Here is a 24,004-nt window from a genome sequence, read left to right as displayed (position 1 = left end):
GGTACTGCCAGGGATCGACATCTTCTCGGGGCAAGCTGGCAAGCAGTCCACTCCGATAAAGAGCTTGTAGGAGAGCCCCATCGGGGTACACTATCGCCGGAACTCCCTATTAAGTATCCTCTTCTTGTCGATCGACTGCAGTAGTTGTGACGATCGTAGGCAGGCCACGTCTGACAATCCGAGACACAGAAATAGTCGTACAGTTGCTGTTTACCTAATATATTGATCGTTTACTGCGCCACTTTAGACACAACGCCCACTATGAAGAAGTGATGAGGTAGGGGGGACGACTGCCAATCTCTCGGCGACTCTGGGCAATTGGCTCGGCGTGGTTGTGGGAAGAGCGAGTCGTTCTTCGGGGTTTCAGCCATCGATCGACTCTCGTAAGTCTCATTCATTCCTCCGAGGTTTGGCTTATCATGAAAAGAGTTTCATCACACAATGGGGGGCGCATCTTAGTAGGGATCCATGTCTATATGCGCAAGATAACCAACAATGTGGAATCGATTTCAAAGGGGAGGATGAAACAATTTCAACAAATGAAAGACACATATTAAACGAAACATGAAAAGAAAAAAACCACCAAAGTATTAGGGTATGTAATAGTGCATACGCTGTAAACAAACTAACCCCCCGAAAGATCTGGTGTATTACTGCCAAGCCGCCCATCCACCTCCGAACGCGGATCATAGACACTTTCCTTTGCCCAGGCAGCCAATAACGGCGGCTGCAGGTGTAGTTGAAATCCCCGCAGGGCTCTTGGCATCTTGGCGGAGAGGCCGAAAAAGGGAAAGTGCCAATACTGCAGTGACCACTGAGGCCCGTATGACTCCGTGAGTTTTACGGTATTGACCCCCATCCATTCTTTACTCGACGGGACACGAACACAGCATCTTCAACATTTCCAGTTGTATCGCCCAAATGGCGCGGGTCTTCTCTCAGCCCCGAGGATCCTTCCTCCGTCGTTTCTCTCCGGCCATGGACTTCGATCCACCTCCGTGAGATTATACATGTCTGGTCTTGTTTCCTTTTCTTTGATATCCTCACACTTTTTAAGGGGAGGGAGAAAAGTAAAAAAGAAAAAAGACAGTCACCATCCATTGACGTCGTCCAGGGTGCCAAGGGCTCGGCATCTGGGCGTCTTGGCAGCGAAGAAAAAGCAGAAGAAGGAGAGCCTTTCCGCTGCATTTGAGCTCTGCCTTTTTTCTTGTCCTTGTCTTGGACTTCCGCTCTGTCCTACTATTGCTTGTCCATGGCATTCTTATAAGTCTCCCCTTCTTCCGCTCCTCTGTCCGTCTCCTCCATCCCTCCTCCGATCAGCCCTCCTCACCTTATCTGCTCCTCTCTTGCCTTCTTCTACCACTACCTTTTCCCCCCACCTTGCTGTGGGATCGTCATTTGCCTTTATTAGCGGGTATGCCCCTTGCGCTGCGAGCCATGCGGTGAGCATAGTTTTGTCGCCCTGTGTACGATTCTGTACCACTCTGTGTCGCATTTCTGAAGGGGGGCGACGAAACGCTATCACGCCCTTGATCGACTTCTCCACCGACTCTTTCGTCCCCTTACTATCATCCGCTCCAAGATGAGGCAGCCGGAGATGTCCCATTCTCCCGCCTATTACCAGGACCAGGACCATCGCGTGACGGCATATCTTCACGATTCGACTTCTGCTCCTGCGGCCGCACATCTTCCCCCGGAGCCCCCATCATTGCCTAATCACGGGCATGATTTCCGTCATCCGGAACTCAATTCGGTCGAGAATACAATACCCAACGCTTATCCCTCCGATTCATGGGATAATACCTCCTCTCGGCATCCCCATCGACATTCTCGACAGCCCCATAAGCCTCCCCACCGTCAGCCTCCGGTGGAGTCCATCTATCCGGATTCTGAGGCGCCGGTCGTGGCCCCGATGACGTTCGTATCCTCGCCCTATCTGGACAACGGTTCCATATTGACACAAACTTCGTATAGTGGTGGAGCGGCTCGTAAAGAAGAGCGTGGCCGGAGGAGTTGGACGGATCATTCATCGTACATGTCGAGCGACAATCATCATCTCGGCGTAACCCGCCTTCAGAAACGAGCGATTCATACGGAAGAACCTTTGGCGGATGATAGTCAGGATGCACTGCTGATGCTAGTAAGGATTAGCCTTTCATGTCCTCTTCGTATCTCTTGTTCCTGGCTAACCACTTGGCATCTATAGTTTCGATTATCCGTCCCGGTTCCCATCTTTTCCCTCTGCGCATCCTTATATACCATCTTCGGGTTACTCCTCGTTCTTCTTGTCTCACCTTTCCGCATTTGTCCCTGCATCCCATACTTTCGATCAACATCATTTCGCGAACAGTTGTGCCATCTTCTGGTACCTCAGTTGCATATTCATGAGCGATTAGTTCGTTTGCGGGGTCCTGCGACTCAGTCGGTATATAATGACGCTGATGGGTCATCCATCTCGGATCCAAGCGAGCACTATTCCATTTTTGGCTTGATTGCGGTCCTCTTGCTCTCATCGCTTCTTTCCATCGCATTTCTCCTCCTTGTGTGGACCGCAGCCTTCTTCTGGATTTTCGCCATGGTACTTGGCAATCCCGATGGCACCGAACGCAAAGACGATGGCCGCGCTGCCGTACTCGGTGTTTGTCGATGGTGGCAGATATGGCTACGCAAGGCCCGAAAACTGCCTCGCGAATAGCCTGTCTGTAGATTATCCTTGTTGCCTTTTTCCACTTTTATTCCGTTCTTTGTTATTAAGCGTGATCCCGTCTTGGCTGTTGGACTCTTTTCCATGTTGACATGATACCAATATGTGGGATATGTGGAATGACTTTTTAAGGGCTTTTTCTATTTCTTTTATCTTTTTGTTTCACTTTATCATCGATTTGATGAGATACTTCATGTGTACAGGAGTTGGGTTGGTCGCATAGGCGCCAGGAGCAGTATTAAATTTTTTGGTACTTTTTTCTTTTTCTTTTTTCTCTTTTTTCTCCTTTCCAATATCCAATGTGCGCTGTGAAAGAACGGAAGACGGCCCCTGACGGAAGTGCTCACGGTGCCTCAGCTAATATGCAGGCCAACAGGGATTATCATCGAATCACGAATCAGGAACTTTGGTGTACTGTACTACTACCTCACACGAATTGATACCCGGGCTGGTCTCATACCCTTTGATTTGCTTCTTTATGTGATCCATCCATCTATTGCTCTGGAATATCTAAAAATTTACATAATCCATGGTTACCCGTAATTTAAGGTCTTGGCTTCCCGTGCAGAATGTGATCTCTAACCAGAAAAGTGACTGGCTAGACTGATGTAATAGAGTTTTGTAGTCTCGTAGTCGGGTACACAGTGCATTGGCCCATCTGACATGTCTAAGGCGGTTTCCCTCGTATATTTCTCATCCTCCACCCACACTGCATTAATCACACTACAGACCTCCAAGATACGAACAATCCAATTCTAAGAACCAATAATATTGAATCAACTTCAGGGTATAAAGATACCTATGTACGTAATCACAATAAGAGAAGAAAAGGTTTCAACTACAGAGAAACTTCCAATGCAACCAGAGAATTTTTGCGCAGTGTACCACAAACGAACAAGAACGAAAAAAGGATTCAATTTTGTCCAGCCATGCTTTCAAATACAGAAAAACTGTTTAACTTAGTTAGGGACTTCATCAGTTTCCTGTTTTCATCAACATCAATTCATACAGGTTAGATAGTTTTTTTGATTGTGAATTGGGAAGAAGAACGGATGTGGGAGGGTTCGATTTGAATTGAATTGAATGTCAGATTGGGAGGGGGTTTTTTTTTTGTATTTTGGGTTTGGATTTATCTCCTCTTTCCGAAGCGACCGCCGCGCATGGGCTTTCGCTTTTGGATTCGTCCTCCGCTGGGTCCGTGGCTCTTGGGCATTCCGAGACCGCGACGGCCGGTTTGCTGTTTGTTGTCGCCTCGCGATGGGGTGGGTTCATCGTCCACGTCCATGTCGTCTCCGCGGTTGGATTTACCCTTCTGGGCTTGTGCCATCTTGAACTTGCCGCGCTGGCCACGACGCACGGCGTCGGGTCCGCTGACGGCGGCGACGTAGGCGTTGATTGCGCTGTCGCCTGCTTCGGCGTTGCCATCGAGGCCGCCGGACATCTCAACGTCGTTGTTCTCATCATCGCCCAGGAGGAGACGGCCCTCTGCGTCGACCTTGGCGGAGTGCTTGCGGCGGGATCCGGGGCCAGTGTTGAGGAAGCGGACGCTAGGCTTGGTGGTCGAGATACTGGCCAGGGCGTCAGGGGCGAGAAGATCCAGCGGGCTGTCTTCGTTCTCGCGGATGTACTGCTCGCTCTGCTTGCTGGCCTTCTTGCCCTTGCGGCCACCCTTGTTGATGGCGTGGGTGTCGCCATGTTCGTCGACATCGAGTTCGCTAGCATCGTCGTCAGAGTCGGAGAAGTCGGAGTCGTAGACGGCTCTGTCGAAGGCGTTGTTGCCGTAAGACTGGGCCTTGGCGTTCTTGTTGTCGGCGGCCTCTTCTTCCTCCTCGTCCTCATCACCCTTCTCAGCCTGCTTCTTCTTCTTGCTACGCTCACGCTGCTTCCGGATATTCACGACAAGCTTCCGATCGGCCTCACCAACCAGTTCTTCAATCGGGGCTGCACCAAAGCGGCGGATCAGACGGTCCAAGATACCCTTGACCTTGCTGCGGAGACGACCCTTGTGCTCCTTGCTCCATACCATGAGGTTTGGTACCAGAGAGTTGATGCGTGCACGGAGAACATCATCGGGAAGCACGACAACGGCAACCTTGACGAAGCCGAGCACGGATCGGACAATCTCGCGGTTGTTGCTGGTAAGGAACAACTCGACGGTCTGCACCAGGTCGGAGCGCACAGCGGGTTGAAGTTCGGTGTGGAAGTCGAAGAACAGGCGAGACAAAGCGGTTACGGAGGCGGCAACCATGTGTGGTGAGCTACCCGCCAGACCCGCGGACACCATAGTGAAGAATTCCTCCATGGTTGCAGGAGCGTCGGGAGCATTGTCGGGCATGTGCGGTACCAACGAGTTGCGAATCTTGGTTCCAGCTGGGTTCAGCTCAGAGTCGGTAGTTCTCTTCGCAAGGTGGATGAGTAGATCGAAGGAAGCAGTTCTGGCCTTCTCGTTGCTCTCCTTGCAACCCAAAACAACCTCAGAAAGGATAGAGGGGATGAAATGGAGGTCAGAGGTTGGAAGGTAGGTGATGAGCTCGTCGATGGCAAGCATACGGTCACGGCGAGCAGAGGCCGGTGTCTTATCTGCAGTCTCAAGGATGAGGGTTTGAAGTTCAGAACTCCGCTCGCGGAGTGCAGCAGCACCTGTCTCAGTGGTGGCCAAACGGGGAATCAACTTGTACGCCTTCTTAACCAGCTGCTGATCCTTAGTATGTCCATTTAGGACAGCCGCAGCCATGGCGAACAAGCTTGCAAAGCTGGAGCGAGGTAGATAGATCGACATGGCGATAACCAAGTCGATCAAAGTATGAGAAGTTGGAGGCATCTTGTCACCAGCACCACCCTGTTGATGACCCTGCTTCTCTGCAGCCTCCTTCTCTGAAGCCACCGACGACTCTAGCATAGAAGTAACACGTGTAAATGTATCATTAAGCTCCTGGAACAAACCAATTAGTATATAGCTCAGTATTAGTGAAATAAGCGAACTCGACTAACCTTCTCGGGAGTGATACTCAAGTAAGCATTAATACACTGCAGAATGTAGCCTCTGTAGTGTGGAAGAGTCTGGCTGTACACGTTGAAAAGCACAGCCAACAAGTTACTGGCAAAACCGGCAAGATGGGCGATGTTCTTCTCCGCATCCTTCTTGGTAATCCTCCGCTGGAGAATTAAGTCATCACCCTCCGCCTCGAGGGACAAGATAGCCTGGTTTGACTCAACCAGATTCTGCAAAGCCTTGCAAATGTCCACACGCAAATCAGCTTGCTTGTAGAGCACGTTGGAGAGAAGCTCGGCGAAGCTCTGATCAAAAGCCTCAACCAGATCCAAAGGCAGCTCGCAGTATCCAGGAAGAATAGACCATGTCTGCTGAACAAGTGTTTCGAAGATCTTTGTCTCCACAGGCTTCTCTGCGGCTGTGAAGGCCATGACCTTCTGGTACAGAGCTTCACTCAGAGGAACGAGCTCGGACCGGAAATGAGCGAGGTTTGTGTTGGTAACATGGTCTCGAAGCACAGGAAGGAACCAAACGCGACCCGGCTGGCCGGCCTTCTGCTCAATGATATTAAGAGGCAGAATCTCAAGGACCGCTGCAGGGCCCATGGCTTCAACGGCACTTCCGAGGACCTGATCGGCCTGCTTCTTGCCGTGGAAAGACTCATTACTACGGAGCTCTCCAACAGTCTTCACAATGTCATCCAAAAACGGACTGGACCGCCATTTGAAACTATCAAACATTGCCGAGCACACATTGAACACTTCCGCCCAAGCCGCTTGGTACTTCACAGAAAGCAGATTCGTCGCTTTCTTGGCCAACTTCTCGAGCGTTTTCTCGTCGTAGACCGATGGCTCAATGATCACACTGTTGGGAATACAGTTGGCCATGAACGAAACCAGACATTCCGATGCCGAAATCCTAATATTCTTCGATGGCGACGCCAAATAACTGGAGATCATGTCGAACAAGGAGGGCAGCTTCTCGAAGGTATCCTCGGGGCTGATCTGGGAAGACACATCGTAACCGCGGGACAAAACGGCAATCCAAGGCGGGAGCAACTGTGAATCATTCTGGGCGGGCTTCAATTCGGAAATCGCCTCCAGAAGACGGGGCAGTTTTGAGGACGAGAAATCGTCGGCCATACTGGAGAAAATAACCTCGAACACCTCAAACGCACCCATAGTGATAAACTCGTTGCTCGACCGGGAAGCATTCATCAACAACTCGCATAACGGCTCAATCTTCTTGCTCGGCCAGCCTCCCGAGGCGGTCGCGACCGTCTTCACCAGTTGAAGGGAGTGGATGACCAACGGATCATGGTTATGTGTGTGAGGGTCGTTGCGGCCCCGCTTCTGTTTGGCTGCTGCGGCGATACTGTCACCCAATGTGCGCAGTGCGGACTCTGCACACATATCTGCAGCCGGGTGGTCAAGCGACGGGCTGGGAGGGGGACTCTTCAGGACCTTGATCAAAGCGTCCTGGGCCCTCTTGCGTACCTTAGGGCGGTGATCCACGGACAGACTCAGCAAGCCCGCAGTGGCCCGGCGTGGGCTGATCTGAGTGTGTGGGAGATTCCATGCTGCTGCATCCTGAGCGATGAGTAGAGACTCGAGACAACCGATCGCGGGTCTAAGCAACGGAGCTTCGGATTCAGGCAACGAGAGCGCGGGGGCAAGGCTGGTGAGGATCTGGGAGAACTTGGAACGGAGAATTGGAGCGGGGGCGTAGGCGGTAGTAATGTCGAGGAGATAGACCACTGAGGTCGCCAGATCCTTGTTAACAATGCCCTGTTCGGCAGAGATCGACTGAGACAGCAAAGCAAGTAGCGCTGCGAAGTAAGCTGTAGGTGAGAAGTCTGCGTTCTGATCCCGGAGCGTGTCTTCCACTGCAGAAAGTACCACAGCCGTCTCGAACAAAGTTAGCAATGGGTTTGCGGCAACAACAGCGCGGGACTTACATGGTGCTGATTCTGCAATTTGGGAGACTTGATCTTCTCGAGCTTCTCCGCCAGGGTCGCCATGGTGGGCGGATCAACCGACAGGAAGTAGAGAAGTCGCTTCAAAAAATTGCGACTGGTATGGGGAGGGAGGTAAAAGAAGAGGTGCGGTGAAAGCGGAGTTTTTTTTTTTTTATCTGGAGTGGTGAATGGTTTTTTTGGGTACAGTAAAAAATTGGGAAAAAAAGGTACGGAGATAAACTCTTGGCGGGCCCTATCGATAGCTATCGATAACTATCAGCTCCCTATGTTCATAGAATATAATCTTATGAAGTGAACTAAATTACTCTCGTTCCATTCAGGAAATTTCTCTAGGGATTTCACAAGACTCGTATTCCATGGTATCCTGAGAGCCCTGGGAACAAGGCCAACTACATCGTGCCTCATCCAGCAGCGAGTTCTTTGTTCATGTATTTGAATAAAACAATGAAAAGAAAAAGAAAAGAAAAGCGTAATGAGACATCAGAATCGTCAAACATGGCCGCTATCATCCAATCATTTGACCAGGATTGAGCCTGTATCTTGTTCTCAACCACCCATCATGCCAGCCATATTTAGTCCAAAGTTTCCAGTGATCCCGTCAATTCAATGGCAGATCATTTCCTAAGCTTTGGGAAAATCAAGAAAGCCGCTACATCCACCGTATTCTTCTCAACGTATCGTCGAATAGCGATGAGCCAAGAAGAACAATAGTTTGGCTTCCGCGACGATCTTGCAAGGCCCTTTTGTTCTTGGCCTCGACATATCAAATCAATCCACTTCGAGACATTTGCCCTATTCCCCTTCATGTGCAAACGTTGTCTCGTTCTGTCTTCGCCTCAATACGAGGCACTGTAGACAAGTAGCAACCGACAGAAAGCCCTTGCCCTAGCTTAGAACAGGATCTCCCCACTATGTTCGGCCTCGAAGCCGAGACCCTGTAGTTTGCCTTGACGTTTCTTGTCCCCGGTCTTTCGCGCACTGTCTTCTTGCTTTTTCAGTTTGAAGACTTCCTCAAATGGGGCCTTTTGCACATGTGGCGGGATATCGTCTTCCTTGTCGAGGTCCTATTAGGGCGCAAAACCATCATGTAAGCATAATCCAATGGAGGAAGAAGCCTAGAAAGGGTGGAACCAAGGGAAAAGATAGAAATATAGGGATCCTCGGGGACACCATACAATTTCACCAAGAAGCAACACATTCTCTCCTCGAACCAAGAAAATACCCCGCGAGATCTCAGCATAGAGATTACCAGCATACAAGCGCTCAATAGTATCCTGGAGGACAAGGTTGGCTGCAGAAATCGAGAGTTGGAGCGCATTAGATCACCGATCGCATTTGAAGCTGACTTAATTAACCCATACCGAATTGATCCCAACTTCTCAAGACTCCAATCAATTTTCTTCCGTCTCGTAGCACTAGGACGAGTTTCTCTGATCATGGTTAACCCGTATTCCCAGCGGAATGTAGTCGCCATACAATCGAAGGCGAAACGATAGAGGCAAAGCAGACATACTATCCGTCAAATCCAGTAATTGAGCAGCGGTCGTGAACATCTGCGGCGGTAGCTGTGGCGGACCTTGCGACATCGGACCCAGTAGATTGTTCTGCGGTGGGAACCCTGGCGGAGCATTTCCTTGTTGGTGACCAGCAGATTGGTCGTTAATCGAGAGTCGTTCCATGTCTGCTAGGGTACGAGCTGTATGGAGTATGATGATGAAAGGGTGGGGGAGGGAGAAGTGACAATTCCGCTGTCAATTGCGGTGGGACGAGGCTCGGAAGCTTGATTCTGATCGATTACTCTCAAATGCAATAGACAAATGGTGATAATCGCATACTGCGATAGCGATTATCAGGAGAAATAAGAGTGTGGGTTATCTGTAAGTAACCCCGTGCTGAGTTAGTTCGATGTGGTGGGAATGAATGATTGAACATGGACACTGCTTGGACCGCATGTTTGTTCTGTTTGTCAAACGCTGCCAGTTCATGACACAATGGGTCCGTGTTTACTCTGTAGCCCTAGTCTAGATCTAAGACAATATACGTGAACGTTGCTTTTAACATGATCCATGCAAGACATTTTGTAGAGCAGGTTTCATAGCTGCAGTATGGCATTCCAGCACGGGCTCGCTAATTCTGAACTACCCTGCCAAACGGTCTTTCTAATTATCTGAGTCCTATTGCCCGTGATCTCAAGATCTCCAAGTAGGATACCCTAAGAAACAGGGAACATCTGGCTAATATTGCCAAAACAGTCTTCTGTATCGAAAAGGTACTTACAGCATTGCTGCAGCGCCTGGACGAGTAGCCTGTGGTCCTCTCTCTAGCCGGTTTCATCGCCATATGGCCCCATTCTTCATGGCTTACTCTCAAGGGTTTGATCACTCCTCCCACCTACTTATATAGGGTATTCTGAGTGATGACTAACATAGTCACTCGCAGACGTTATATTATGGGTACTTACATCAAGTAGAGAGTTACAATCATTGCAGAATTCCCAGGCGTTGACTGTAGCAGTTTGGTCATAAATTGTCCGTTATACTTTGATAGAAATAGTTTCGCTTGCAACCGTAATGCTGTAGTGGTCAAACCTGGATCATGCTCTCTCTTCTCTCTCTTCTCTCTCTTTCTTTCTTCTTTCTTCTTTTTTTGTTTCTCAACTCCTGTAACTGTATGTTCCCAATGTGAAAGTACAGCCTCACGATGAGAATCACGATGCTAGAAAGAACAAACAGTTCAGTACCGCTGCTCACAATACACAAACATAATACAGAGGTTGCCCGCAATATATCTCGTCCCCAGTATCTGAACAAATTCTCATCCATTATGTGCAACAAAAGGTCCATACTTCAGATGGTACTTTTGTCCAAGCAGCATCTACCCTGCCACAGTTTACGAGTCGCGCGGAGAAATGCGATGTATCGAAAATAGACACACTGTGTATTCCATGACCTCATGAAACATAGAAACAGAGTGTGCCAAGAGTATGTACTACTGTAGGTTATAAGATTTCCAAAGGTACCTTACTTGAGTTTTTTGTTACTGCAGGTTCCCTTGCGTCGCGACGTATTTCAGTGCATCTACACCTGATTCATGGAACGAAAGAAAAAAAATATATTGTTAGGATTCGCTTTTGACTTTTCGCTATATAAAACCATTCATAGCACCCTGCATAAGAAGAGATAATACACAATCTGTCGTGAGACATTATGTCTGTTCGTTAACATGCCCTGCAGCCATCAGTATCGGGAGTTGTTACAGGAGCACAGAAAGGGTCTGGAAGAAGCAAGAGAGAAAGCTGACAGAAAGAGAGACTAGGAAGGGGACATCCTGGGTCAGTTTTTTTCATAAAAGAAGGGGAACAAGGTCCCACTGGTTCCCTGTGGGACAGGCCATCATTGCATGAAGTCACGCCACACAGTCTGTGGACTGATAAAAAGCACACGACATCATCCGACGCTGACCCCTCGACGCTGTCCTCGCATCCTTTGTTCTCGCCGTCGACTATACGGAGCACAGTATGGTTCATCCGACGACCCTATATTTGCCCGGACGGGTTCTTGCGATCGATGATAAGCAGGGCTAGACGGCGGCGGTGGCAGCTGCATCACCTTGAACTGGTCAACGCTGATGATCCGCAAGCGGTAGAGATACTGCATCAGTTGAAAGTCCGGTCGGCTTCCAGCTAGGGTCTGGCCCCGTTGATAATGTGCTACATCGACATGGTCGAGCATGCGATCCCATCCTTTCTGTTCGGGGGTGTCGCTGAACCGCTCACCCGGACATAGAGGGCATCGGGCTGTTCGCGGTGGTTCGTGGGTTCGGAAGTGGCTCAGAACGTGAGTCTTCCATTGCTCGACATCGTCGAAGGTGTGGTGACAATCTAAGATATAGAACAGACAGATATAGGTATGGTGATGATATTGCCGAGCAGGGCGGGACGGCGGGACGACGAGCGCGCCCGTTCCATCGTCTTCTAATATCTCCTGGCCGGTGAGACCTTCCGCCCATCTTGTCTCCAGAGATACACCCGCTGATGAGGATGAAGCGGAGGCAGCGTCGCTTGATAACGACGGGACGGCCGTGGAGGACGGCATGGTTTCGGCAACGGCTTCACTCCCACCACTACACACACTCTTCGTGCTTACGTCCGCGGCTAGACGTAAGCCGCCCGGTTTGAATGAGAACAATGATCTTGGATGGCCGGCGTTCGTGCCAGCAGCACCGGGCGAACACCTTGATACGACACGATCTGAAATAGTGACGGGGCGATCCTGTTCCCACATGCTTAGTCCGTGAGCGGCGAGTGAAAAAGCAGCAGCAGTCGGTCATTAAATTAGTAGTTTTGCGACCGCACTACCCAAGCCCATGCACCAAAGCGGGGCAACACAGCTTGAAAGGAGAATGGTTAAGGGTTGGTGGGGGGAAGATGCCATCTTATTGAAAAGATTTTTGCGACCTTTACCTTCTTGTCTCTTGGGGTATCAGCTGGCTCTAGCAAACGTATCCTCCGTGTGACCGTGACGTTTGGGTCGGTTTGTCTCCAGCATCACGCGGCAACCGGTTGATGTGGTGCGAAAAAGTTGTTCATTCGATCCGAGAGCCTCAAGCGTCAGAATCTGGCGGGGAGAAGATTTGATTCCATCAAGATCAACTTGTCAAGTCAACAATACCCTATCATAATTCACAACTTGACTGGAGCCACGTCCACAGCTGAGTGACGAACAATAACATTGATCAGAGATGGAAAGAGAGCGCCAGCCAGTGTTAACTTTTCCTTTTTCTTTGCTTTTTCTTAGACCCTTCCAATCTTACGCATTTCCGTATCTGAATACCCGAGACCAGGATGTGATGAACTGGTCTGTGACTACTATTAGTGTATGTACGTACGCATGTATCATGCATGTCGCTGGACAACAAATTGTTATTCGTCAATCCATCTATCTCGTTGAATTGGGTTTCGGGTAAATAAGACAAATACTAGCAGCAGATGGTAGGAGGTTAGGGCAAGTGATGGTTAGACATCCAGATTATGCCTACCTCAACTAATGACTACTGTATTATGCCAAAGTAAACGCAGATTACTATAATTTTTGTTTGTATTTTCTTTCGGAACCCTCTCGTCCTGCTCGAGGTCTAAATCGAAGCGGAAACTGACATAGTCGAAATGAAATGTATATGGTAGAGCCCGGAATTATCAGGGGACTGGGCCTCAGGAGAGGAGTAGACAAAATGAATAAGAGCTGTAGAGCCAATTCCCATTGGGATAATGAAACAAATGGTTATAGGATAAGAAAGGTATTTTTCAAGGAGAGCGAAAGGGGAGAATCGAACAAGCACGGAAAAAGCCACAAGAATATCCCACCCGTCTATCACTATGGACGCCTCGCAAAAGTATACTCGAACAAAGTAAGCAAAGAAAGCCAGCCGACACCAAGGATGCCCATGAACCACGCACTGTAAATGCACAAAGTCTATTCGTTTCGTAGCGCGTATGACAGTCAAGAATTTTTTTTGAGCCCAAAATTTTATACATTGAAAGGGTTTCGCAGCCGCACCAGGCTAGAAACGTTCTGCCAAATCATTTCCTGCGACAGAGTTATTCGTCGATGAGGAAACCGACGAAAACCCAGCGCTGGGGTTCAGCATATCTTGCACCGCGACCTTGGGAACCTGTGGAACGGGCAGTTTACGCTGTGTTCCGTCGGGTCTGGACATGATATCGCTGATTGTGGGACCATGAGACTGGCTGGGACTGTAATAGTTGGGGCCTTCCGGCTGGGGCTCCATTGGAGCAAGGGCAGGGGTGTGATGGAGGGACAGATGGCGAATCGAAGGAAGGTGGAGTTCGCTAGATCCCAATGGCCTCAAGCGTGGCGAATGAGCAGGGGTTGCCAACGGAGTGTGGTCTGGCGTTGGGGAAAGAGAGTCGTGAGAGAAAGTCGGTGAGGACGGAGCGGTCGAGTTTGGTGAGTTAGGCCTTGAGCGCTTGACGCGATGAGTGTAACCATCCTCGTCCTCGTGAGAGTGAGAACGGCTCATGCTGTGCGAGATGGCGTACGCTGAAAGGGAAGGCAGGCCACGACCGGTGTGGTGACGCGAGGCGAACAAATGGTGATTACGTGGACCAGCGTGGAACCCAAAATGTTGTTCATCACGCTCAACCTGAGATGCAGCGGTGGCAAGTAGATTGATATCCATTCCCGAGGACGCCCGCTCGGTGTTGCGAGCATATGGTCCCAGATTGGAACGCATGTGACCGGCATAGTTCGAGAAGGAGTGCGGAGGGGAGACATCCGGAGATCCAACCTGAGAGACAGGCGCAGAGCGGGTCATAGGCTTTGTGGGCGGGGGCATCAACGAGCCCGCGTTGGTCACATTTACCATTGCATTCTCTTGTCCGGCAGCGGCAGCGGCAGCGGCAGCGGCCAGATGTGCCTTGTTACTCCGCCTGGAGTTGGGGTTGTTGTGAATTCTTGAGTGGCGTGTCAGCTCGTCAGAGCGACTAAAGCGTTTTGTGCAGCCCGGGAACTGGCAAGCGTGTGGCTTTTCACCCGTATGTGTGCGAATATGTCTGGTCTGGTGCTCCAAACGATGGAAGGCGCGATCACACAGGGGACACTTGTATGGACGGGGAAGATCCTGGCGCGCTTCTTCCGTTGCGGGACGAGCACCCTTCATGAGGGGCGGTAGTAAGCTAACAGACGAGGCCATGGTAGAGTTGGACTGAGTACTGGACGGGGTAGAGGGAGCCTTGGAGCTATCCACTGGCGTGGAAGGTGCAGAACCAGTCTCGTTATTCTGAGGGTTCAGCAGATTGGTGAAATCCACTGAAGAAGCCGGTGGTGGCATGTGACTCGTCCTAACCTAGCACCGAGGAGTGCAGCTAAAGAGGGGACGAAGCCTGTACTTAAGGGAAGCTCGGAAGGGCTGACGAGCCGAGGCGAATCAGGATTCGTCGCAACAGGGGTAGGTAAATCGGGGAGAGTCGATCACCACCCGACAAGACGGAGACTTGCTCTTGGCAAAGTACTAGTTGATGAACGAGCACCGCAAGGAGTATCACAAGCCTTGCGATTAAAGAAGGTACGATGGTCCGCGATGTAACCAATTTCAAGGAAGAGTGACTTTCCCAATGAAAGGGCGCTGTTATGGAATGTGGTGATGGGTGGGATAGAGTATATCCGGAATTGGTACTGTAAGTAGGTAACCCGAGATGGATGTAGTCAAGCAACAATTTGTCGAAAGGGAGAGAGGGGAAAGAGAGAGAAATCTGGAGAAATGGTCTGGGGATAGGAGCATATAAAGGAAATACGGAAGAGGAAGAATGAGGAATGGAGGGGAAGAAGAGAGAAATGGAGCTTCGGGGGAGGGGAGAGAAAAAGGCAGGGCGAAGCTGGTAGAGGGGGTTATCGGAATCGGAGACCTTGAAGGGAGTGGAAGGAAAAAAAAAAAAAGTATGTCCTCTGTGTGGGGAGAATTATCGGGGGGCAAAAAAAAAAAAAAAAAGGAAAAGAAAAAAAAAGGCAAGACCTAAAATAAAAAAAAAAAAAAAATAGAAAAAAGAAAAAGAAAAAAAAAGAACGTGCTCAAACCAGATCGCCTGCTTTGCTTTGAGATACACCCAGGATTACAGCGGGTGGGGAATACCCTAAATTTTTTTAATTGTTATTTTGTATAATTATTATTGTTATTTGCTAATCAAAAATTCCCCTTATTCTGTTCTGATGAGTCAGCTTTCGTATCTCAATTCTCTATTTTCTACCGTATTGAGTATCATAAGAGTACAATCATTTGTTGCCTAGAGAAGGCGTCTTCCGGGGCTTCTTCCGTGTCGTTCTTCGACCACGCACGGTGTGTAATAAATCCCACTATCACTCTGACCGGGAGCGAAAAAAAAAGGAAAAAAAAAAAAGAATGTGGGGCGGACTAAGTTGATAGGGATTTACGGAGTAGAAACTGGAACTGCAGAAGTGGCTTGTGTGGTCTGGAGAAGTGCGTGCCCCGTATTATTGAATTGTAAGGTAACGGTGTAAAATGAGCAATCCGTAACGGGACTTCCGAGCCGGCTATCGCGGAAGATCGCAGAGAATACTCCGTTGACCAAGCGCGGGTGGACTGGATTGCGGAATGGAATTGAATAATAAGAATATATCAACTTCATCTTCGTAGGGATCCCCATGTGACGAAGTCACTTCTGTCATATGAGGGTACCACACAGTACCTCAAGGCTGACCTGGTCAAACGGACCTCTCCCCCAATGTGATTTACATACACTACGGGAAGGACTGAAAAAGATATAGTAATATATAAAAATGGCAATGAAAGTCTAAAAAACAATAACCAAGAAAAGTCCAAGACAAGAACGGGGCACAATGATAACATTTGGGGGAGTGATGATGATAATGGAATGAGGTGATGACGCCTTCCGAGGAATGCTGAGACTGGGTGTTTGCATTTTTTGGTCTCTTCCCCAGCATGTCTGGGGCATACCCGGGGAAAGGCTGTTCGACAGAACATCAAGACTGTCGGTCCAGACCAGTTGATCGACCGTCTCCCGTGAATGGTTGGACACTGAAATAAGTCAATATTTGTAGGGAGGTACAACACTGTCGAATGAAAGGGATTCCACCGTTGCGGGTGTGATGGATTCAGCCGATCATAGGCGCTGATGATATCAAAGAGCGCTGACGAGATGCGCTGTGTCCAGAGTCATACGATGGGCGAGATCCAATACTTCATCATTCATCATCGGTCCAGACGGCCTCATGAGGCTGTTGGCGCAACCACTGGCTGAGCTGGAGTCCACGAAAATTAGCCGGGATGACGCCCCAGGCGGGTAATGACAACAACACACAGGCAGCTGTCGGTGTGTCATGAGTCACAGACAAAAAGAAAATGGTTAAAAAAAAAATAAATAAAAATAAATAAAAAAGAACTGCCGCCCTACTTTCGAGGAAACTCACGAACCAAGGTTAGGGCAAAAATCAGTTCTTGCCCCAGACCCCAGACACGCAAAGAAGCGAGGTTAAATCTGCCCGGAAAAGGGGATTTGTCCGGTGTTCTCATTTAGGAAGTATGATGTGATCGCCGAACGTAAGCCTCAAAGTCAGCCATAAGGCGGCAACAAGACCCTAATCGACGCCTCCAAAAGGCCCCTTGACGCTTCCAGTTGCAAGGTTTCTAATTACCCGACATGGTGACGTCCCCTTCCTTCAAGTCCAGCCAGATTATCCGTTACCTAACATCGATGGTAATTCTGTCAACCTTTCGACTAATCTTAGTGTTTCTATCACCTAAACCCTGTCCACCACTTTCCATCGAAGCAGCAGGAACAATTTGAGTGACAAAGAAAATGAGAGAAAAAAGAATAGTAGTAATGGTAATTGTAATAATAATCAAGTAATTGAAGTAGGAAAGGAAGAATTTCGGGAAATGAACTCCGCAATCCCCAGGTCCACTTGCTCTACCACTGTTCGGAATGATTTCCCCAGATGGAGTGTATGATTCCTATCTTCTCTTCACGATGACCAGCATACCCATTATTGATAAGGATGTACCACAGTGGAGGGGTGTGGATTTCATGACTGGTGAATTCTGGCCACTAAGCCCACTATAATCTCCATCGAAGATAAAACTAGTGGTTAAGTAGATTACATGGTCATGGTTCATCCTTCTCCCCAAGAACCTGGGGAACATGGAGAGAGCCAAGACCCCTCGGGATAAAGAAAGATACGGTGTCGGCAAGCCAACTCCAGCCAGCCTGGCTCCAGGGTAATCTGTCGAGCGCAGCCACCACAAATTCCATCCTTTCAGGCAACTCTGATACCATTATTAATTTTGAAAGTATATTATTTGGGGGGATTACGTATGATGGCGTTTGGTGTCTCTGTAGAAGCACAGCCAGGGTTTCTTTGTCTCTCGACACAGATATGATTTAACTTTCAAGAACAACGAACGTCAACCTGCAAGGAGGCCTTCTTCTTTGGCTGTAACTATTTGTTTATTATTACGACAAAGTGAGGGTCTAGACGGCTGACGAAAAAGAAAAGATCGTCCAGCAAATAGGTAATGGGAGGAGACCGAGGAAATGGACAGCCATGCATGAAGCCGTCTCAGCTGTTTCCTAGTGGTCGATCACAAGTTTCACCCCGCGGTGGCAAGGACAGGGTTGAGTATTCTAGAGTTATAGGTTCTAGCGGGAGGGACAACCTGATTATCATTTATCATTAGCATTATGTACATACATACTATATAATTACAAATATTCTCCAAATTATATGTATACGTAACGACACCTCTGATTTGACTGGTTTCTCCTCGAGTGTACCTAATACTGCGTACAAGCAGGATATAAATTGTAACATCAATATCAAATGCAGCAGGTTTATGCGTAATCAACCCCAATATCCTGGCCCATTATGCGCCCAGATCCACGACTTGAGTACTACTACTGATGTTATCAGAGAAACGTTCCTAAGCGGGGAAAGGAACGGGGCGTCTCCACCTATCGACCGAGAGATATCATGGGGTGTCCTGAACCCTTCCGATAGGATAAACTCGGCTGTTTAATTTCTGCAATCAGCAGATATTGCATTGTGACTCCGATAGGAGTTCGCGCCCTCTATGGCCCAGAGGTTCCTGGAGCTAGGGAGGTGAGTGCCGCAACGAGATCCTCATAGATTAACGAGGAGGGGAGGAAATAGCTAATTAGAACGCCCAGATAAGGGTGTCAAAAGTACCCTTGACTTTGGAATACGAATGCGCATACAAGCTGAGGGTGTAGGGAAAATGTATGCACATACCAACAGCATTCACCTGGTGGCTGCACATGACATGCCACATAAACTTAGCTAATATTTTCGACCAAAGACCATGCATAACATAATCTGATCGGTGGTCGGCCTTCTTTGCCCCTTATCTCTGGAACGTACATCTTTGGTGTACATACTATGTTCAGGAGTCATCTGGAGGGAATTATCTTCTCGCACCTGATGCCGGACCGGATGCCGAGGAGTTCCCAGTGTTCTACACAGTCTCTAGTCTCAGTTTCACCCCACCACCCAATACTGGAGAAAAGGTGGGACAAATGGGGTGTACAATGGAGTTGGCACGCAGGTACCAGTACCCGGTACGTAATAGTGCTTCCACTCACCTTAGTAGCGTCGACACGTAAGTAACTTGGGGTTTCATGTTAACATAAATTATTTTTGTAAGTCTCACAAGTGTCAGGGAAGCATTTGCAGGCTGACATATTTCCCCTTTTCCCGCGTTTTGCCGAGCAATTGGTTTTGCATAGCCACAGTCTCGCTACTGTTGTTATTGATAATTTCATTACCAATGATTTTATGAGACCAAGAGAGACGGAATTAACAATGACAGGTTGCCTACTCCCCCGTACGGGTGTTGGGGCAGCAGCTGTCACGAGCTTCAATCACGGCTACTGACTGGCCAATTCGGTAGAATCCAAGCCGACGGGTCTTGCATAGTAGTTGACACGATATCCTGTGAGATTCTGCGTGGAGTCCAGCACGATCTTTAATGAAGAGGAACCCATGGCGTAAGTCTTGGGCAAGAGATTGCCTTTGGAAAGGAAAGAAAAAGCCCTATCACCCTTGAGAGCCATACAATGGACGCCTCCTCACGTCGACTTTAATATGCACCATACAGTAAGATGCTATCGAAAAAAGAAAGATTGAAGGGTGATCACTGAAGAATATGGAAATGATTACGATTATTTTATTTCATTTTTGCATCATTAGTCTTCATTCTATACTTTTGAAAGGACCTTCCTCTTTCACCTTCCCCGTATCTGCTAGAAACTGAACGGGAAGTTCTTGAACTGACGAAGATCTTCCCCGCGGTGATCACAGGCGGTGATCTACACACAGATTTTTTGGTCATCCCATTATCAACAGATCGCCCGCTCTTAAGGTTATGGAATTGTGCTCGTTTCGGGGTATTTACTCCCGCTTTCAACCAAACCCTTATCCCACTTGGGTAAATTGCGGATAGCCCCATATCTTGGGAGTGTGGGATGAGAAGATTGTCGCCAATATATCTGCAAGTTGCTTGCCATTACCGTGGAAGCTGAGGAGCTAAAGTAGAACAGAAAAAAAAAAAAATTCTTTTGACTGATGATCACTTAGCCGCCAAGTTCTCTCTGAAAGCCGATTATCCGTAGGTCGTTACCACCCTGGTCCTCCATCAGGCGATTTCTTACCCCACTTTGAGATAAGAAAATCCTTCCTCGGTACCGCCGTTTACGCACAGTCGCTATCAGACCAAGGAAGACATTACCCCATATCGGGGGGCCAGTCTGAGTAGCATATGTCCAACACATCACTCCGGGGAGGAGCCTTCCGATCAGCCTCGATACATTGAGTTTACTTCCAAGGCGCCCGATGAGAATATTAATAATCTCCCATTAAGAGACCGACATCGCCGGTGTATTTTTCCTCTTTCTTTCAGACTTCCGGTCTCGCATCTGAACCAAGTAGGGCTGTATCGATCTGAAGGATGTACAGTACATCCCGTGGTGACTAAATCACGTTGATCCAGTCCAGACCAGGTGTCATTCGAATCACCCCATGTCAATGAGCAAGCGCCTAAGATATAGCGTATGCAGTACTATGCACAGCTGAGGAGAACCGACGATCATTTCGTTGACCAACCGCTGTGTCGGTGTGTGGGGTAAAATGAGACAAGGAAAAGAAAAAGTAAAGAAAAGAACAGGTAACCTGACATTGTACGCGTCGGTGACCCTCTCTCTCTCTCACTTTCTGGCCCTACTACTCTACGCTGGAAGGTCCAATTACGAGATCGAATCTAGCACTCAAGTTTAGGTGACGACCATTTACTACACTCCATGCACAGGTTCCGGATAAAAGTCCGCTTAAAAAGGCGGCCACCGAACTGTGGAGTGCGGTGATCTAACTCTAGTGACGATCTTCGACATACACAGATACGCAAATTGGAAGGAGCAATTTGAGCCAGCTTTGGCATGAGAATATATGACAGGATATGGTACATGCTCTGAAGTCAACATGAACCCAGAAATATTCAGAACAGATCTACTTGGATTCTGGGGTTATTGTTTTTTCTTTTTCTTCAGTTGATTTAATTTTAATTTTAATTTTTATTTTATTTCAGATTTTAGCGCCTTAACCTCTGTATAACCCCACATCGCAGTTGCATGATGGGTTAGTATAAGGATGATGTTACACACGCATTCGACAGCAACCCCATGGCGAACCTCCCGCCCTGGTCATGATGGTTGTGCGACATACATATTGTTGAGCTGAACTTTCGGTGCCACGATAATCTTTACCAAAAATAAATCCGAGGAGGATCATGACGTGCTCGAGGGGGAATCGATGGCAATGTTACCTCATATACTATAGTAATGCCCTGATTTCGCTTACTTGCACGCGCCAGATCCATCGACCATTGCGTTTTCGCTCTGCATGACTGGCGTATATCAAGGGTCTCCAGGACCCTCAAAGGGGCAACCCGTCACGCAACGCACCATTACTACCTCAGTTTTATACTCACTCCTCAGATTGCCGTTTCCAAGCGCGAATGACGACGGTAACATGCTGGATTCTTGGCAAATATGTGCGGGGATAAAATCCGGGGAAGTCACCATAGCATATCACAAGGTCACTTAGGGACCTGTTATAGCCTTTTATCAGGGATTAGAAGGAAGATGGTATGCAGGGAATGCTTATCAGCAGAACATTGTTGGTTCGGTGATAGTACAGGCTACTGAACTCTGATACAGTCTTCCCAGATAGATTGATACAGGGTAGTATATTACCTTGGTATTATTGACGCATACAACATTCTGTAACGGATTGCGACAGCGAAAAAGCCACGACCGGCCCGGTCTTACGTACACGCACTGGGAGGCCCCCACAAGGCGCCAAGGCTATCGATCCGGGGGCCCACAAGCTTCTGGAACAGGACTTTTCGGCCAGTCAGATTGCGACAGCCATAACACGCTGATATCACCGATTCACAGGCTCACAGCCGCCGCCCCCAGGTTATGCGGGGCCGCGCTTCCGGAATCCGGTGTTATTCAATTACGCTTTAGCCCGAGTTCCCTACTAATAGTACTATTGCTGGAACACCTAATTCTACCAGTTGACATTGTCATTGGTGGAATTTGGCATTATCATGTTCCCTATCAGCGACGGACTTTTCCCTTGATTAGAAGAGCTTCGAGTTCAGGCTAAGCTAGAGAGATACCTTATCCATTATCTGGGGATGAGTGATACGGAGTAAGATGAGCCGAAGTGGGTAAGTAACCCCCAAAGGTCCTTGATTTACCTCCGTACCTTACCTAAGTATCCAAGGAGGTCCAAAAATACCACCTCGACAGGGCCACGACGGAAAAGGGAGTGGAAAGAAATCACCGAAGTTTTCCCATCTGTTGGTGCTTGCCACGACATGAAATCTTTGATATTTTTCATCTACGACCTCCATTGATTACTCAGGAAATTATTAGTATTTTTTTTTTTCCCTTGGTGCTTACCTACCCCTGATATAACGGTTACTCCGAATTACGGCAATTGCGGTGATGTCTGGGGAGTGAGGCTTGGCGACGCTATCGGTACCCTTTTTGGTGGCCGATGACACGTCGCCTGAAGAACAATTCGGGAAGGTAAAGCGATCTTACTGATATTGCCGCCTTCTGCAATCACCATGTGTATTCTCCTCGCGTTCTTACAGGGGGGCACATGGTTTCCTGACAAGTCCTTATTTAACCACATGCTCCGTCAAATAAATTAGCAAGGTACTAGCGTCACTAGAGTCAAAGCTTGGAGGGAATAGAATATGGAGATAGGCAAAAACCATGGAGCTTTCCCCTGAATCCCGGTCCAATTTTCTCCATATTCTAACGACTTAAGAGGGGGGGGTTAATTTAACCACTAAGTCTGTGTCTCGCCTTTGATTGTACGATACTACGATACGCTCTAGTTCGAGAGCTGCTCCGGCGTCAATCAGGTACTAGCGTGCGATAGCTTGTGATAGTCCATGCCAATCACATGTTCGAATCACAACATCTGGAGTGATCTTGAGGAGGAGAGAAGGAGGGGAAGTCCGGAGAATGGTCCTTTTTTTTTCCTCTCGAGAGGGATGATCCGCGCTAGATTACCCAATTGCAGCTCTACATTCCGGACTTATCTTCAACCTTCATTTGTAACCTGATTTCTTGGAAAATGATGGGGTTCGTCGTGAAGTTTAGGTATCTTCAATGTTACACGCCCCGAATTAGGTACCACTCTATTTTACCTAGAGTACTTAACTTACCTACCGAACAGTTGTACCCCATTGTGGCACAGTATGGGTGTTACGCCCTGACCGCTATAGCGGGGCAACGACCAAGGGGGGTAACAATTGGAGACAGCACAAAAAAAATTAAATCAGAAAAAAAATAAAATAAAATAAAATAGAAAGGGACCACATTTCCCACGGAAGATGCCCGGATTGCGTCATGAAAAATGATTTGCAGCTAATTCAGGAGTCGAGACATGGGGCCTGCTTTAGTGGCGCGCACTGCCGTCTTTCTAGATGACAATCTCCCGTCCGGAGGGATGGTTGACTGAGCTGATTGGACCTCTACCAGGTAGGCTTCGGTACTAGCAGATATTCAGATCACGAAAACGCGAGGTGTCATCAAGCAATAGGATTGTGTTGTTGACTCTTCAAGTACAATTGTCATACAGCGTATGCCACGTAGTGAAGTTTAAAGTTGCCCATTGGCAGGGGCTGACTGAAACTTGAAGAATCAGACAAAGAAGGGGAAGGAAAAAAAGGATTGACAGTCCAGAACCCTCTCGCACGAACAAAAGCCGGAGGCAAAATACCTGCAAGAGTGATACGGTCCATCGGATGATTTCGGGGGAATGCCGGACTTTCTTCCCTCTGGGGACCGCTCTTGCGAAGGGGGGGGTTTTATCAGCGGATTGCGGAGAAATTTCCTTACCTAAGGACCCTAATAGACCGCCGGCGACTGTCACTAAAGAAAATTTTCCCCTCCTCTCCAGACCCCAAAGGGTTCCTCGGTGAAAGTTCTTTTTCCCCTCATCCACACTAGTCTAGTACTGAGTAGGTGCTCCGTGTCAGGGAAATTTTTTTTTTCTTTCTACCCGTCCCCCCAATCACTCCATACTGGACTGGACTTCCGGGCGTAAGGTTCTTTCGTACTTACATCCGCTGAGGCAATTTCCAATTTCCTCCCTCGGCATCTCCGACCCGAATCAATTCCTCGTTAACCCTCTGCCGAGTCCGTCCCGAGTCCCGTGGTGGTCTGAGGCCGAATGACTGG

At 48.5% G+C, this 24,004-nt stretch overlaps 5 protein-coding genes across 5 annotated transcripts; 1 reads left to right on the top strand and 4 right to left on the bottom strand.

The window, feature by feature from the left end:
- Positions 1–1,582: 1,582 nt before the first annotated feature.
- On the top strand, positions 1,583–2,695 carry AO090026000461 (uncharacterized protein; the record flags this gene model as incomplete). Its single annotated transcript, XM_001821858.3, has 3 exons — positions 1,583–1,917; positions 1,975–2,140; positions 2,207–2,695. The coding sequence occupies 3 exons, from the start codon at positions 1,583–1,585 to the stop codon at positions 2,693–2,695; spliced, it is 990 nt and encodes a 329-aa protein (XP_001821910.1).
- A 1,138-nt stretch (positions 2,696–3,833) lies between these two features.
- AO090026000462 (mRNA-binding protein RRP12) lies at positions 3,834–9,353 on the bottom strand (the record flags this gene model as incomplete). Its single annotated transcript, XM_023236059.1, has 3 exons — positions 3,834–5,636; positions 5,696–7,581; positions 9,188–9,353. 3 exons carry the CDS (start codon positions 9,351–9,353, stop codon positions 3,834–3,836), a joined length of 3,855 nt encoding a protein of 1,284 aa, XP_023091040.1.
- Positions 9,354–11,120: 1,767 nt separating this feature from the next.
- AO090026000463 (uncharacterized protein) lies at positions 11,121–11,957 on the bottom strand (the record flags this gene model as incomplete). Its single annotated transcript, XM_023236058.1, has 1 exon — positions 11,121–11,957. The coding sequence occupies one exon, from the start codon at positions 11,955–11,957 to the stop codon at positions 11,121–11,123; it is 837 nt and encodes a 278-aa protein (XP_023091041.1).
- Positions 11,958–13,233: 1,276 nt separating this feature from the next.
- On the bottom strand, positions 13,234–14,523 carry AO090026000464 (uncharacterized protein; the record flags this gene model as incomplete). The annotated part of the gene is made up of 1 exon (XM_023236057.1): positions 13,234–14,523. The coding sequence occupies one exon, from the start codon at positions 14,521–14,523 to the stop codon at positions 13,234–13,236; it is 1,290 nt and encodes a 429-aa protein (XP_023091042.1).
- A 1,373-nt stretch (positions 14,524–15,896) lies between these two features.
- AO090026000465 (uncharacterized protein) lies at positions 15,897–16,740 on the bottom strand (the record flags this gene model as incomplete). The annotated part of the gene is made up of 3 exons (XM_023236056.1): positions 15,897–15,902; positions 16,016–16,245; positions 16,638–16,740. 3 exons carry the CDS (start codon positions 16,738–16,740, stop codon positions 15,897–15,899), a joined length of 339 nt encoding a protein of 112 aa, XP_023091043.1.
- Positions 16,741–24,004: the final 7,264 nt, after the last annotated feature.

This window comes from Aspergillus oryzae, chromosome 3 (genome assembly GCF_000184455.2).
Source record: "Aspergillus oryzae RIB40 DNA, chromosome 3".
Taxonomy (NCBI): Eukaryota; Fungi; Ascomycota; class Eurotiomycetes; order Eurotiales; family Aspergillaceae; genus Aspergillus; species Aspergillus oryzae.
The sequence above is the reverse complement of the archived record's forward strand: the minus strand, read 5'-3'. Positions and strand labels throughout refer to the sequence as shown.